Consider the following 16,575-nt stretch of genomic DNA (forward strand, 5'->3'; position numbering starts at 1 on the left):
ATTATGGAGTAATTAAATTTTATTATTTTAAAAATGATCTGCAATGTTAATAGGTATTGAGATACATGACATATTTAGTAGAAAAATAAAGAAATAGAATGAAAATAAATGTATAAAAATTTAAAGAAGATTTTTTTAATATATAGGTATATAATGAAAATCACCTATTTAATAAATAAAATAATGATAAAAAATAAAATATATTAATAAAAAAATAAATAAATAATAATAAAAAAAAGAAAAAGAAATAGAAAGTAAAAATCAACCAAGTACAGTGGATATAGATTTACGTTGTTTTAACATTTTTAAAATCATTAAACTCAAATAGGTACATAATTTCCTAGATAGGTACTGATTCAATTAAGTATTCCTCTCTGAGTAATTTAAAAAATAATAAAATATCTTATCAGTGAAATACCCAATTGAGTTATCAACAAAAGGCATAAAGTGGTTGTATGTTGTGTTCATCAATGGGAACAACAGGATCCTGCTCATGCAGCCATTGTAAGGAGCTTGGGATGTGTGCTTTCTACAACTCACCTCAATGGTAAGCATGCATTTTTTGTTACAAATTATATATATAAAAAAAAAATACATAATTGGTGAGGAAACGGAAGCTATAAGTAATGGAATGCTTATTGGTTTAAAAAAAGAGGAAGTATTTTATTTAATACATAATTGGTGAGGAAACGGAAGCTATAAGTAATGGAATGCTTATTGGTTTAAAAAAAGAGGAAGTATTTTATTTATTTCTCACTGCAAACTTTTTTTTCAGCCTTTTAAACCAAAACTAAATGCACATTTTTAACATATCATTTTTAGTCCGTCCTTCCTTTATTATTACTAATAATAAAAGGTATAGGGGACGGACTATTGTATTCGCTTCGGTGTCGTCTGTCTTCATCGTCGTCAGTAATCGTCAGTATGTTCGACCCTTTCAATTTGCTTGTTACGTACTAAACGACTTATAATATTTATCAATACCATACAACTTCTGTATCCACATAGGTTATTGTATCTTTTTCTTCTAAGTCTACTTATTTCGCATCCTACTTCGATCTCTTTCGCATCTTACTTCAAACTAAAAAAGCAAACAGTTGAGGCTTCGTCTACTTCTCGGTCTTTTTTCCCGAACTGTTCTTGTGTTCAGTCACAGTCAGAAACGGCTCTCAAGATGTCCGCCTTCCAGTTCCAGATACAATCCGGTGTCGTCACTGCAAACAGTTCGTTCTAATGTCCAGTCCGGAACTTCTGCACCACTGCGAATCGTGTGAGTTTGTGTCTCGTCGGGACCCTTCGCACCGCTTCGTGTGCTTCGCCTGCGAGTACCACTCCCTCTCCTCGGTTCACATGCGCCTGCACATTCGACGCCACACGGGCGAGAAACCGTTTAAATGCCCGTTCTGTCCGTATAAAAGTGCCCAATCGTCGGCGCTGACGACCCACATTCGGACACATACGGGCGAGAAACCGTTTAAATGTGAGTTTTGTACGTACGAAGCTTCGACGAGCTCGAATTTGAAGCAGCATATTTCTGTGAGACATTAGCCACAGTTGAGTGTGCGTTTCTGGCTTTATTTGAGATGATCTCGTTTGAAAATTGTGATTTTTAAATTAATGTTTCCTAAATGATAGAATAAGGTCTCCAAAGGTAAAAGAAGTCTATGTGCCTTGAGGTGATCCGTCCACTGATATTTTTGTTACTACATATTTTGACAGATTTTTTTTCTTTATTAAATAGGTACCTACTCGTGTAATTTATAATAAAGTGGGTAACACAACCTATGATAGAGTGGTTAACGGCATTAACCCTCGATCAAATTCATTATTGGCTCGGGTTTCATTTCGAAGGATGTAAAATAAACTTTTTCATAAATATCTATTGTTTTTAATGAAATCTTCTTATAAGATTTAACAATAACAAATTGTACAATAGGTACAGTTTTACATTACATGTCATAGGTATATTATCGGAATGTTTACATTGTGTGCACTATAAAAATAGGTGAGATTAATAATGCATGTGTAGAAATAATCGGAATCGACCTCAGGGTAACAAAAGAATAAAACGTTTCAAAATTATGTTTTTAAAATGTAACTTAGCTGTCTTTTTATCTATTCATTTTCTGTAGGGTTTCTGTTTTAGAGATATTATAGTATTAATTTTCTGTAAGGCTAGGTATTACTATTTTTAAAGATTATTTAAAACTAGATATTAAAAAAAGTTCATTTCAAATAAAGGTGAGTAGAAAGTCATTACAGTATCTACCTATTCAAAGAAAGATTATGAAATTTAATACCCCTCTTTGTAAATTACTTTCAGACTTTTTCGTTTGCAGACATTGCCATGCAAGCTTACCCAAATTCAATTCCCTAGTTCTATTGGAGCACTCGAAACTCTGTTTGAGCGTGAGTCGGGTAGATAAAAGCTACCGATATACCTGCGTCTTCTGTGACTATCACACGTACTTGAAGTTTTACATGTTGTATCACATTAGGAGGCACACTGGCGAGAAACCATTTAAATGCAGTCAATGTCCGTACTCCACCAATAGAAACGATGTTCTTATCGCCCATATTCGATCTCATACAGGAGAGAAACCGTATGAATGTAAATATTGTGATTTCACCTGTAGTTTGTATGGAAATTTGAAGCAACACAGTCAAGTTAGACACGGCAAAATGTGAATTTAAAATATCTTCGTTTGAATCTGTTTCTGTTCATTCAATTTTATTTTTCACTCTATTATGTCAACCCTGAACTTTTTTTCCGAAACACAAATTTTCCCTTATCTTTATACCTACCTCATTCCTTCTTTATTTGGTATACTACCATTCTTCTGTCATGATTACCATTTGATGGCCTTCATAATTTTAAAATGCACATTAAAACGTCGAAAAAACTTCATGCTTTTATAGAACCTGTCCAAAAATTTAAAATTGTCTTTTTCTTAAACGTACAAAAAACTTTACTGTCATACATAATAGTAACAGCCGATATTTTGTTTCAAAATTGTAGGTACGTATTATATTCACCTACCTGAGATTGTTTGGGAGTGGAATTAAAAAGGAACTAAAGCAAAATTGACGTAAATAGGTATTACTTACTTAAGTAATCATGTTTAAATTTCTTTTTCTTTTGACATATTTTGTGTCCTAAATAAATACTGTTGGTATTCTGTTATAAATGATGTTTTATTTGACTATTTTTCCATTCATTTTCAATGAAAAAATTTGGTAATTAACTAATGCTAACCACTTTGTTAATTTCCTTTTCAGATAATATTTTGATCAAAGTTCCAGTATCTTGGAAAATTGTCCCAATTGTTTCATCAAGAACTTCACCTGCAAACGAAACAGTTACTGTGAAGACGAAAACTCCAAGCAACTCTCATTTGAAAACAACAAATATTTTAACCAAGACCATACCTAAAAGAACTCCTGGTAAAACTTTTAGTTCTATGGTCCATAACAAAGATCAAAAAATCGCAGGTTCATATTCATCTATCAAACCTTTAGTTTCTACAGTGTCAAAGGTCCCATCTGGTGAAATTACAACTTGTACGTCGATCACTACCTTTACTTCCATTTCTGGTGAATCTCCTATAACATGTGTGCAAAGTCCTAATAAATTTACTAAACCCAGCACAGTGAACTTCACTAAACTAAAAACTATCCCCAGAAAATTATTACCCACTTCATCTGTTGGTTGGAAAATCAACTCACCGAAGTCCTTTGTTTTGGAAGATGTAATAAAAACAAACAACTTCAATATCACTAAATTTTCTGAAGTTGGTTCATCTGATTCAGGTGACACTTGTTTAGATAGTGTCACTTTAAATTATTCCTTATCGGAAGCAACTGATAAAAATGATGTTGTTATTGATAGTGGTTATAACAATGAAAAAAATCATTGTTCAAATACTGAAGTTGAACTAGCAAAATTGAAAGAAAACTGTCGTCTTCTTAAATACAGCCTGACTGTAGACAGCAAGTTAGATGAACAAGAGTTGAAACCATCGGATGATAAAAAGATAAACTCACTGAACGAATACATTAAATCGTGTGAACAAAATATTTTGAACCCCAAAAAGAAATTAATTGAACGTGCTAAATACTCCATGAATTATTCTGACGAGGGAAATTCAGTAGAACAGAAAACAAAAATTGTTCTGGCCAATCAAAATAACAATGATGATTTAGACAATAATAATATAAAAGCTACAGACTCTATTTTGCAAGAGTCAGGTAAAAATCCAATCTCGCAGAATATTTCTAAAATACGGAAAGTTTACAAACACTTATCTAACCAAAAGACCAACTGTACAGAAGGAAATCCTTCCGTAAACTCTACATGTTCAAACATAAAAAATTCTCTTGTCGCACTCGGTAAAATCAATATAAAAAGTAAAAACAACATAAAAACTGTAACCCCGAATGCATCCAATAAAATAACTAAACATCGGAAATATACAAAAAAAGATCTTTTGAATTTTCGGAAAAAGTTGAAAAGTCCTCCGATTCCCGAGTCAATAAAAAATATTAAAATCAAAGAAGTCTATCCTGACCATTGGAATTGTATTTATTGTTCCAAAGAAATAACGTACAACGATATTTATGACCACTCAACAACATGTCTACAAATAGATACGGACGAATATGGTAAACATTTAATATGTTGTATTTGTAAATATGCAACTATGAAACTTTCAAATTTAAGGAAACACATTTGGACGCACACCGGAGAGAAACCATTTAAATGTACCAAATGTCCGTACAATAGTACACAAAGCTCAAACTTGAGAATACATTTGAAAATTAAACATGGTATTATCAATTAATTGAGCTTATAATAATAATAATACTAATAATAAAAAAAATCTGGTGTGAACATCACACGACTTTCTGTTACTTTTGCGGAATACATATTTGAAAAAAGAAAAAAAAAAGTGAAAATTTTTCCAAGTCCCAAGCCGCTTATATGGCGGCCAATTTTTGGTCAAAAATTTCCTATCTTGAAATACTCCCCGTTAAAGTTAAAGGGATCATTTAAAATTGTCCAAACATTGAACTTTTTTTTTTATTTTTTGTTGAAAATTTTTCTAAGTCCGAAAATCGGCAGCCTACGGCGGCCAATTTTTGGTCGAAAATTTTTTGTCTTAAAATACTCTCCGTGTAATAAGGAATTAAAAAAAGTATGAAGTTCGAAGCAACATTGACTTTGGTTGATATCGGACAGTCGTCCGATTTTTACCAAATTGTTACAGTGGTGTCCTTGGACCATACCGGTAGAGCATACCAAATTTCATCGCTCTACGACAAACCGTTCTTGAGATATTTTGTATACAAACTTTTCAACCTTTTCCACGAAATAAGGGTTAAGTAACAATTACATTGGTTAATATCTGGATGGGTGACTATCCGATTTTTACCAAATTGTTACACTCGCGTCCTTGGACCATACCGGGATATCATACCAAATTTACGACAAACCGTTTTAGAGATATTTTGTATACAACTTTTTACTTTTTCCCATTTAAACCTGTAGTACAAACGTACGTACAGACCATGGGCTAAAAACCACTTTTTTGGCATCAGGGGATCCCAAAACGGATATTTCCAACCATTTCCCGATTTTGAAAATTTGAACCGATTGCAATACTTTCATTACTAGTATAGCGCTTCGTTATTTTCACTCCAATATTACACTTCTACAAATGCCCAACCCTCCCTCTTTTATTATTATCAAATAATTAATTTATTATGATCTCACGTAAGGAATTGTTTTAGACCAAATCATTGTTCATTATCTCTTTCAGGGAATGTGCCTGACTTAATCTCGATTACTACTTGGGTAGATTATGTAGGCAATAACGAAATAACGATCAATTTCAAAGTGTATTATTTCCTATTAATTATAAAAGTATTAAAATTTCAACATAATTTTAATTTTTAATTCAATATCCTACTGTAAAACATAGTTAATTTTAAATCACATTCAATTGTAAAATTTATAATCAAGCATTTCTGAAAAATATCTAGTCATTCTGTGTTTGGTTTTCCACTGCCCTTGGAACCTTTATGATTTTATGTAGGTAATACTTGGACATGGAAAATGATCGATAACTTTTTAGACAAAATACTTTTTACTTTAATTCACCCAATGAAATAAATAATCATCGTCAAGTCATGTTATTAATAGCCAAGAAAAAGTTTAAAATTTATTGTGATTATTTAGATTTGTTACATAGATCTCAATATGTGTTAACTTATTGTAACGAAACATATCATAATCTTTAAAACTTATTTTGTAAGACTTTCAAAATTTGAAACGCAAACATATCAGTTATTAAGAAAATTAGTTTAGGAATAGGAATCATTATACGTAGGAATCTAGTTTATAGTTTGAATTTAGAATCGCTATTTTTAAATTTCGTACAAACCTTATCAGTATTTTTAATTGTATCAGTTTAAATATTTTTTGCAATAAATGTTTTGAAATACTATTCTGAAATATCTTTCTCTTAGAAATAGTTTTAAATTTTTAAATTGAACCCAACATATCCTATAACATGAAAACAAACATATCAATGTTTAATTAACAATTAATAAATGTACTGAATATATGATATTTAGTATTATTAGCTATTTTATTTGTTTATATAAGTATATCGTTACTATCATTAACATTAATTTATTATAATATTATACATTACGAGCAAAAATTACATTATTTTAGATTTGAATAAGGAACATTTTTCTAGTCTATAAATTTAAAATTAACCAATACATATCAAAAAGTATCTTTTTTTCTTTAATTGTTTTTAATATAATAAGTACCTTTGACGTTATTACGTTTGTCTTGAATTTAAATTTATTTAAGTAAGTATACCTAACTTAACTGGAAACATATCTTTTCTAACCAAATAATCATAAGTTTCTTTTAATATTTTTGTTGTTAGCATGTTAGCATTTTATTCGAATACCTAATTATTACTGTTTTTAACATAGTTACATATACATATCTAGTCATTTTGTAAAGTACCTACTTACTTAGGTATATGCTTTGTAAATGCTCCTCTTAAAAAATAATTTTTATGGTGTTTTAAAACCGTATCTTTATGGAACTCTTCGAAATTTTCTATCTTATTTCTATCGAAATTAAAATATCTTATGAAGTTTTTATTTAGATTTTATCGTTCCAGACTTCATTTGGAGTTTCATATGATTTCTAAGGTATTATTTAGTAGAGTATTCTTGTCATTAGTAAACATATCTAGTCTTAGGTATTAAATCTTAAACATGAGATATGGTATAATATACAAATATTTACATAACTAAGGCTTATTTCATCTTAGTAGGTATTATTAATTTAGTAAGTAATATATCAGTACTCTCCTTAGGTTTTATTACATTAATTTACAGAATTAGGTCCAACAACATTCAGATTTAGATAAGTGTCAGTAGGTTAGATTTGTTATTTATTCCTACAACTTTCTATCTTTGGAAAATTATACTTTCTAAATTTACATACTGTGTGTTTCTTGTTCCTTTATATTTATAATTTGAATAAACTTGGCACTTCATTATTGGTCTTCTTCTACTTGCGTTCTTTATTTATCTCAATCTAACATCCCAAGCATGCTTTCACATGCATCTACAGATATCTCATCTTTTACTAGAGTGAGCAGGTAAGTTGATCCTTCTAAATGTCTCACAATGCTCTTTTCTTTCTTTTAGTAAATCCTTCATTGTCTTCTTCTATATTTTATTCAAACATAATAAGAAAACTGATCTTTCTAAACGTGTAATTCACACTACCTACTTAATGGTGAAAAAATTACTTGAACAGATTTGTGAAAAGTGCCAAAATATCCAAATCAATAGTTTATTTCGTTTTGTAAAACTTCTGAAGTTAAAAGAATTTTCTTCTGAATTGGGTATTACTTTTAAGAGGTTAATAATACCCTATGGCAACTAGCATGCCTTTCCTTCCCATCTCTATACCACTCTTCCTCTTTCTATTTCTTTTACAGATTCGCCTCTCTTTACTATTGTATCTTTTTTGTCATTTATCTATAGTTTGCGTATGGGAATTCCGTAAAACACCCTTCACTACATCTTTCTATCATTCTTTCCCTTTCAAAAGTATCAAACTTCTTTTCTTGTCATTTCTTTCTTTCTGTCATCAAACTTTCATCAACAAATAAAAAAAAAACCTTGACTGACGAAATAGTTTACCTACCCATTTGCAAAGTGATGTTTTTGTTGTCATCTAAATAGAAAAACTTTATTCAATAAGAATCCAGAAAGACATCTCTTCGTACAATAAATTCAGTCTGATAATCCCTGATATCGAACTTTTCGCCTTCTATTTTCAACTGTGTCCGCAGACCTACTCCACATTCTCGAACCCCTGTGTGATCTTCAATCGCTCGACGAGGATTCCAAAGTCGTCCGCGACCAAGACTCGTCACCCTCGCTCAAAAACGTGAACATGGGCTTTCGAAATCCGCACGTCGCGTGTATCCACTGCAACGAATTCTATTCCACTGTCGTCGAGGATCTGATCACGCACTGTCGGACGTGCGAGAAAATGCCACGTGACGATCCCGTGCAGCAGAAGTACGTGTGTTATGCGTGCGCCTATTTCACTTCTATCAGCGGCAACATCAAGCGTCACGTGCGAATCCATCTGGGCGAGAAACCGTATACGTGCAGCGTGTGCAATTACAAGGCCGTGGAAAAGAAGTCCGTGCTGAATCACATGATTCGACATCACAAGAATATCGTGAATAAATTTGTGATATAAGACAGCGGATCACAAACTTTTTACTTCGCGGCCCCTTTACTGTATTTAAATTTTATGTGCTTTTCCCAGAGATATTGAAGTTCTAAAAGAAAGCACCAAAATTGGAAGCATTGTCTTCTTATCTGAATAGGGTTTTCAGTTCAGAACTTCTAGCATTGCCTAAATCATACTTATTTTACGCAAATCAAAAACCTTTTAAATTATATTCACATAATTACTACACTTTTATAAATGTAAATACCTTTTTGCTTCGTTATTGAAACACTAACGAAAAAACACGTATATCGGTAACATTTAACACTAAAACACGGGAAATAAAATAGAAAGCTGGTGATTTGAACCATTGTCAAAGTCGACTGAATTTTACGGTTATTCTTTTTATTTTGAATGATATCATGTCAATCGATCAGCTGTTCTAAGGGGGACGTTGTAGGTTTTAAGGCTAAATAATTGAGAAATCACATTGATTGATCTCAGGTACCATAAGCATTGTACAAAACAATACTTTGTTTCGTTTACAAAACTAAATTCTGCCAAGTCTCCTGTTTTCAGATGCATTCTGCTTGTATTGCAAATCATTTCTGTCGGTCGAGTTTAACGAAGTTTTTTTTTGTTTTTTTTTTTTTATTATTATTTATTTACATACAACAGAGAAACACCTTGTAAATCTTGTAATATTTTTAGTCTGATACCTCTACCTCTACCCAAATAAAGTTACCATTTCCTACTCTGTCTAAATTTTTTGTCTTTGATTCCTACTTTGTTCCGTTTACAAAACTAAATTCTGCCAAGTCTCCTGTTTTCAGATGCATTCTGCTTGTATTGCAAATCATTTCTGTCGGTCGAGTTTAACGATCTATTGGAGCATTGTAAATCGTGCATGCACATGCCACGGCCCAACGCCTATCGCTACAAGTATGTGTGTTTCGCGTGCAAGTTCTACACGTACAACAGCGGTAATATTAAACGACATCTCGGGATGCATTTGGGCGCGAAACCATTTACGTGCAATATGTGTGAGTTTAAATGTCGTGATAATCGGACTTTGAAGGCGCATGTGTTAAAACAACATTAGAAGATGTTTGGAGCATTGTAAATCGTGCATGCACATGCCACGGCCGAACGCCTATCGCTACAAGTATGTGTGTTTCGCGTGCAAGTTCTACACGTACAACACCGGTAATATTAAACGACATCTCGGGATGCATTTGGGCGAGAAACCATTTACGTGCAATATGTGTGAGTTTAAATGTCGTGATAATCGGACTTTGAAGGCGCATGTGTTAAAACAACATTAGAAGATGTTGGAATTTTATACTACCCTTCGTAGATTTCTGACCTAGAGATTGATGGTTCGAGTTCATAATGAATTCCTTAATTTTTCAGAACAAATCTGCTTACACTGCAAATCGTTTCAGTCGTCCAATCTAAACAGACGGGTCGAACATTGTAGATCATGCGCATACATGCCACGCCCAAATCCTGTCCTTTACAAGTACGTGTGTTACGCGTGTTCATTTCACACTTTTGAGCGCCTGAACAAAGATGTGTAATCAATGCAGATACTTTGCTCTCTAGAGGTTCGTCGCAAAATAAACAAAGTAATAATTCTGAAATGCGAAATCGGTTAGCTTATTATTAATACAAGCTGATATATTCACAAGTTGAAATTCTTGTACATATCTAATAACAGTAATAACTAATAAAGTAGAAATGGGACACAGAGCTGTACTTGGTCTTGACTTTTTTTTTTTTTTTGAAATGAGATGTCCTTTTTTTTTATTTTAAGCAAGTATCACTTAGCTAAAGTGAATCATGGCCGAATTAATTTACGAAAAAGGAGATAAAAAAGACATCAGGTAGTACCTATATCAGTTGTGTAATGTGTACATCAATGGCACTATTTCCCACCTTGGTTTTAATAATTTTGAAGGTGTCTGTTGACTAAATGATAAAGAAAATCACAATTGATGATAATAATTAAAACTAACAAATAATAACCGATAATTATAATAAAAAAGAGGAAATTATTAATAAGGAACAATAAATTTACTAAATCAAAGAGATTTTATAGGAGTTCAGATACTGAATTTAAGAAAGGACAATGAAAATTTTCTACAAGTATTACTGAGTGAAAGATATTACAATAAAAATAAGATTGGAAAATAGGTATCTAATTAAAAAAGGTACAAATTATTTTAATTCTACACACATTTAATTTTGATGTTTTATTTTCATGTGAGAGGTTACGTTTCCATGTTGATTACTGCTGTAATTGCAATAGTAACATTTGAATGGTTTCACACCCAGGTGTACACAAACATGTCTTTTCATGAGACTCGTAAATCGAACATGGTAGTCACACTCATAGCAAACATATTCATAGGATTTATCAGGTCTAGGCACTTTTGGGCAGATTCTACAGTGCTCAATTACAATTGACATATCTGCCCAAAGCTTTTGTTTACAATTCTGACACGTCAATAATCCTGTAATTTATTATTATGAAAAGTCATTAGTTTGCAAATAAAACATGGTGCAAATGAGTCTAATGAGGCAAATGAGTCTAACACTTACTAAAACAGATGTTGAAAATCTGCAAGTGGGCACCACACCAAAATCAAGTGGTGTGGAGGTAGGTACATATGTTGTAGTGATTTTTTTTTTTTTTTTTTTTTTTTTTTTTTTTTTTTGGGTTTTTTTTTTAAAAAAAACCCCCCCCTTTCCCATTTTTTTTTTTTTTTTATTGATCTAGGTATTATATTTAAGTAAGTACCTACCTACTTCCAATGTAAAAAAAAAAATCAATGTACTTAAACACCCCCTTCTACTTGTTATGCTGATTTAATAAATTACCTATTCCATTTTTTCCTAAAAAATATAAAGAAATAAAAAACATCAATGGTTAAGTTGAAACATTGTTTTGTTTATTTTTACAACAAGATATTGAGTGGATATCTGAAAAAAGAAAGCTAATTAATTTATACATCAGTAGATTCAGTGGCCATATAAGCTTGGAGGTTAGCTGCATTGTAAGCACATGGTCACAAGTTAAATTTCTACCTGAAGCAAACTTTACCTATCCTAAACAGATAGGATTTGATACCCAAGTAAAGGGGCTTTTCAGAACTATTCTGAAAGTACCTGGGCATAATTCAGATTTATTCTTAAAAGAAAAAAAAAATAATAATAATAAATAAAAATAAAATGAAAAATAATAATATGATATAAATAAGCAATATGATATCAATTACTTACTATTTTTTTTTTGCATTTTATTGTATTTTTTCAAAAAAAAAAAAAAAAAAAAGTAATGTTTGGGTCAAATTTTTTGGAAAGACAATGCACTAAAATCTCTTCTTGAGTCTTATGTCTACTCATATACTTGCACTAACATACCTACAAGCTGTGTGTGAATATATTAATGGTATTTGAGAATCTAGCAAAAATCATAAATGCATCCCCCTGTTCCTTGCTGATCACAAGTTCCAAAATCTCTATAAATGTATATATAAAATCCTCTGATCTATTGGGAACACAGGGGGATGTATTCCATATGATTTCACGCACATTTTCAAATATAATTTATGTTCTCACATATTACTTAGGTACATGGGAATCACAGTAAATTTAGTTTACAATTAAATAATATTCATAATGATCCTAAGTATGCATATTGATAGATATGTATTTAATTAAGTAGTTAGTAATGTAGAGTGTTCCATGAAATATTCACGTTTGTTGTTCTTTTTAAGTAGGTAACTGTATTTCTTTTTCTTACAAATAAAACAAAACGAACTTACTTCGTTGTGTAACTTACACAATCCAAGTATTTATATTTATTATTTACTTCACTTTTGTTTTCATTGTGCTCCTAATTAGGTATTCCACGTATGCAATTTGTTTGATAGGTCAGTAAAAAATGGGCCGAAAACCTTTGTTTGTACCTACTCCTCTTTATCCTAGTGTGTGGAATCCACACACTGTGGATGTCCATTAGCGCTGATCCTGTTGGCCCGTTCAAACCTTTGTACCCGTTTATTTTACAGATGCTTTAATGGTTGGCTAATGAATCTAATGATCGACCGCTATTATTACTCAATACTCTTTTTTGTGCTCGTGGGATTGAACTTCGGCAAGGTTAACGTTCCAAAAACAAACCTTATCTGTTTAGGATAAAGTTCGCCTCGGGTGAGAATCGAACCCGCGACCTAGAGCTTACAGGGCAGGTGTGCTACCCTCCAAGCCAACTAAGCTGGAACATTTTTAACCAAGTGAATGCGTCAAAACTTCTTTTAGTAAAGTAAAATTAACATTTTACCCGGGCATAAAAAAAATAATAATAATAATAATAATAAAAATCAAACCTATGCCAAACTGTTCAGTACCCTTCCCGTATTATTCCATAAAAAGTACCAAAAAATCCCGCGTCACATTTGGCCGCAATTGCGGAAAAACGGCGGAAATTGGAAAAAAATCTCGTTTTCCGAACGAATTTCTCATTTATTGGGTAAACGAGTGCCTAAAATGAAAAAAAGTCATAAAATATGATTCTACTATCCTACAATTTGACACCAATAACTCTTTGCTACGATGCACCGTTGCCAAGTTACTTACGCGCTTTCGCGTAAAAAGGTAATTTTTCCGCCAAAATTAAAAAATTGGGAAAAAATTATTTCAACTGCTTTTTTTCTCATAGAACCGTTGAATTTAGGAACTTTTGACCTGGAAAATATTGAAGGAAATTTAATTTTACATCAGAAACGTTCATTATTTTTTCTAATAATTGTTTTTTGTTGCTTGAAAGCTTGATTTTTGGGGAAACTCCATATTTCTCCTATTATCTCCCACATACCTAATGTTCTCGGATGGCGCTCCTTTTCCCCCCCGGGAAAAAGTGGGCATCCAAAAAAAAAAAGTTCAAACCTGTGCCAAAGTGGTCTATAATACCCTTCCCTTAATATGCCATAAAAAGTCCCAAAAAATCCCGCGTCACATTTGCCCGCAATTGCAGAAAAATGGCGGGAAGATCTTCCATTTACCTAATGGTCTAAAAGAAGCACCTTTTTCTAACCTCTGACTAAGTGCAGATTTTAGTCTGTAGTACTTAAATGTTTGCCTAAAAAAGGGTGCCAAAGACAAAAAAATAACTTCAAACCTACATCATTAGAAAGCTTTTACTCCTCTTAGCTTTCCAAATTGATAACTTAAGTAAGTCGAATAAAAAAATATTGTAAGCTCTTCTAACTAAACTGTCCATATTTCTTCACGAGGTTTGTTTTAGGTATTATCCTTTTGAACCCTTCATTTCCTTTTTTTTCTGTCCCCAAGTAGGTATTTGTCACTTTCTCTCTCTTCTCTCTCTCTCTCTCTCTCTCTCTCTCTCTCTCTCTCTCTCTCTCTCTCTCATCGTCGTCAGTAATCGTCAGTATGTTCCTTCGTTATTTTCACTCCAATATTACACTCCTACAAATGCCCAACCCTCCCTCTTTTATTATTATGATCTCACGTAAGGAATTGTTTTAGACCAAATCATTGTTCATTATCTCTTTCAGGGAATGTGCCTGACTTAATCTCGATTAAATTGGGTACTTCTGATCTCAAGTATTTTTTACCTAATATGTTTACGATTTTTCTCTCTTTTTTATGCATTTGAAATGTGTTGATAATATTCCTCGCTGAAATATTGAAATAAAATGTACATATCTCGTAAAAAGAAGTGTTTATTTTTTTTATTTTATTTATTATTCTCGAAAAAGTCCTGTACTTTTAGGTTCACATGTACTTCTTCCTAACTTAATATTTTTCTCCTGGCGTTTTCTCAGATCAGGTGTGCATGTATTGTACGCGGGTCATACCGGCCGATCCTGTTCAGCTCACGAATCATTGCAAAAATTGCCAATCCATGCCGCGAGAGAACTCGTTCGACTATCGATTCATGTGCTATACTTGCCGATATTTCACCTATCACGCTGCCAACATTAAGAAGCACATTTATAAACATCTTGACGAGAAACCACATAAATGTAACATTTGTCCGTACAGTGCCACGGAGTTCAAATGCCTGCGAGTACACAAGTCCAAATATCACGGTATCGGGATAACTAACAGGACATGAAAATAGATCAAATCCAAACAGTACGAGTTTGACATCTTTGTGTGGTTAAAAAAGCTTGAACTTGACTGGATGTTGACAATCTTGAGACATCGACTAAATCTAAAACATTTAAATATGCCATTTATCATTACCGAAATATCTTTATGTGATTTTTTTTTTCTTATTTTTAAGACCATTATGATTTATTTATGCTTGAACTAAATTTGGCTCCTGAGATCATATCAGTTTGCTGTCCTTTGTTTGGTGTGGTTTTCTGTCCCTCGTTTTAACACTGATGCTATTATTTAAGTTTTCCGCTACCCAACCATCCAAATTAAACATAATACAACCCCTCAAATAGATCTTTCGAATACACCCCCACTTAATTTAGCAGCAATTTCTTACCTGTTTAAACATGCCAGACGGTCGTTGCTTAGACTTCTTGTTCCTCGCATTTCTTCTGTTCTTCCAATACATGATATCCTGTTTACCATCATAGCTCCTGTCTTTTTTGTTCAATTTATTCTTTACAGTGGCCACTTTTCTATCAATTGAATTTTCTATATGATTGTGAATTTCTTGTTCTCATTTCAGTCTATCAAACCTGTCAGTATTGCAAACTGCAATATGCATCCGACACAAACAAGCTCATCGAACATTGCAAAACCTGCAGCTCCATGCCTCGACAGAACGCCTTCGACTATTCTAAGTTCATGTGTTTTAAATGTCCCTTTGTAACATTTATTAATAGCAATATGAGAAGACATATAAATAAGCATATTGGAGAGAAACCATATAAATGTACTCTGTGTAAATATAGCGCGATAGAAAACAAGTGTTTGAAATTGCACATGTTATCTCATCATAGTAAAAAATTAAATTGAAATTAATATTCTGTGTTGGGGAAATACTTGGGTAGATTATGTAGGCAATAACGATCAATTTCAAAGTGTATTATTTCCTATTAGTTATAAAAGTATTAAAATTTCAGCATAATTTTAATTTTTATTCAATATCCTACTGTAAAACATAGTTAATTTTAAATCACATTTAATTGTAAAATTTATAATCAAGCATTTCTGAAAAATATCTAGTCATTCTGTGTTTGGTTTTCCACTGCCCTTGGAACCTTTATGATTTCGCTTCTTTTTCCTTTATCCTCTATTGACGTTTAATTTTTGGTCAAAATCTACAAACTCTCAAAATTGAATCTTGAATTTGTATATTAACCATTCTAAGAGTCATCATTTAATATTAATAGAGGATAGTTCCAACTTCTCATTTAATTTCATAGTTTTTATCAGCTTTTACTTATTATTAATTCTTATAATATTTATTGTAATCGATATAATACATCTAATATTCAAATGTGTCATGAACAAACACCTGTTGTTTATTTTATTAATCATAGTTTTTATCAGCTTTTACTTATTAATAATTCTTATAATATTTATTGTAATCGATATAATACATCTAATATTCAAATGTGTCATGAACAAACACCTGTTGTTTATTTTATTAATTAGGCACTATTGTTTGTGTTCCTCCTTTTTATACATTAATATTGTGTGTGTTTTACAGACAGCGATTACACGCCTCCACCTGTCCAAGCATTGCTAGAGTGTCACGCATCGGACGACAAAGAACTTGGTCTAATAGAACTGGC

General features: G+C 32.0%; 2 protein-coding genes across 2 annotated transcripts; both read left to right on the forward strand.

The window, feature by feature from the left end:
* Positions 1-907: 907 nt before the first annotated feature.
* On the forward strand, positions 908-9,058 carry LOC108253001 (zinc finger protein Xfin-like). The gene is made up of 5 exons (XM_026827272.1): positions 908-1,547; positions 1,943-1,962; positions 2,198-2,684; positions 3,269-4,835; positions 8,354-9,058. The coding sequence occupies exons 1-5, from the start codon at positions 1,234-1,236 to the stop codon at positions 8,810-8,812; spliced, it is 2,847 nt and encodes a 948-aa protein (XP_026683073.1). The 5' UTR covers positions 908-1,233; the 3' UTR covers positions 8,813-9,058.
* Positions 9,059-9,915: 857 nt separating this feature from the next.
* Positions 9,916-15,793, forward strand: LOC108252995 (zinc finger protein 513-like). Its single transcript, XM_026827273.1, has 3 exons — positions 9,916-10,051; positions 14,638-14,904; positions 15,504-15,793. Exons 1-3 carry the CDS (start codon positions 9,916-9,918, stop codon positions 15,791-15,793), a joined length of 693 nt encoding a protein of 230 aa, XP_026683074.1.
* Positions 15,794-16,575: the final 782 nt, after the last annotated feature.

The sequence above is a fragment of the Diaphorina citri genome, unplaced genomic scaffold (assembly GCF_000475195.1).
Source record: "Diaphorina citri unplaced genomic scaffold, Diaci psyllid genome assembly version 1.1 scaffold1108, whole genome shotgun sequence".
NCBI lineage: Eukaryota > Metazoa > Arthropoda > Insecta > Hemiptera > Psyllidae > Diaphorina > Diaphorina citri.

Coding starts and splice junctions, on each gene's coding strand:
- LOC108253001 (XM_026827272.1), top strand. CDS start 1,234: ATGTCCAGTCCGGAACTTCTGCACCACTGCGAATCGTGTGAGTTTGTG. Junction 1,548..1,942: donor CATATTTCTGTGAGACATTA/GCCACAGTTGAG, acceptor CAATAGGTACAG/TTTTACATTACATGTCATAG. Junction 4,836..8,353: donor AAATTAAACATGGTATTATC/AATTAATTGAGC, acceptor GATAATCCCTGA/TATCGAACTTTTCGCCTTCT.
- LOC108252995 (XM_026827273.1), top strand. CDS start 9,916: ATGCACATGCCACGGCCGAACGCCTATCGCTACAAGTATGTGTGTTTC. Junction 10,052..14,637: donor ACCATTTACGTGCAATATGT/GTGAGTTTAAAT, acceptor GCGTTTTCTCAG/ATCAGGTGTGCATGTATTGT. Junction 14,905..15,503: donor ACACAAGTCCAAATATCACG/GTATCGGGATAA, acceptor TTCTCATTTCAG/TCTATCAAACCTGTCAGTAT.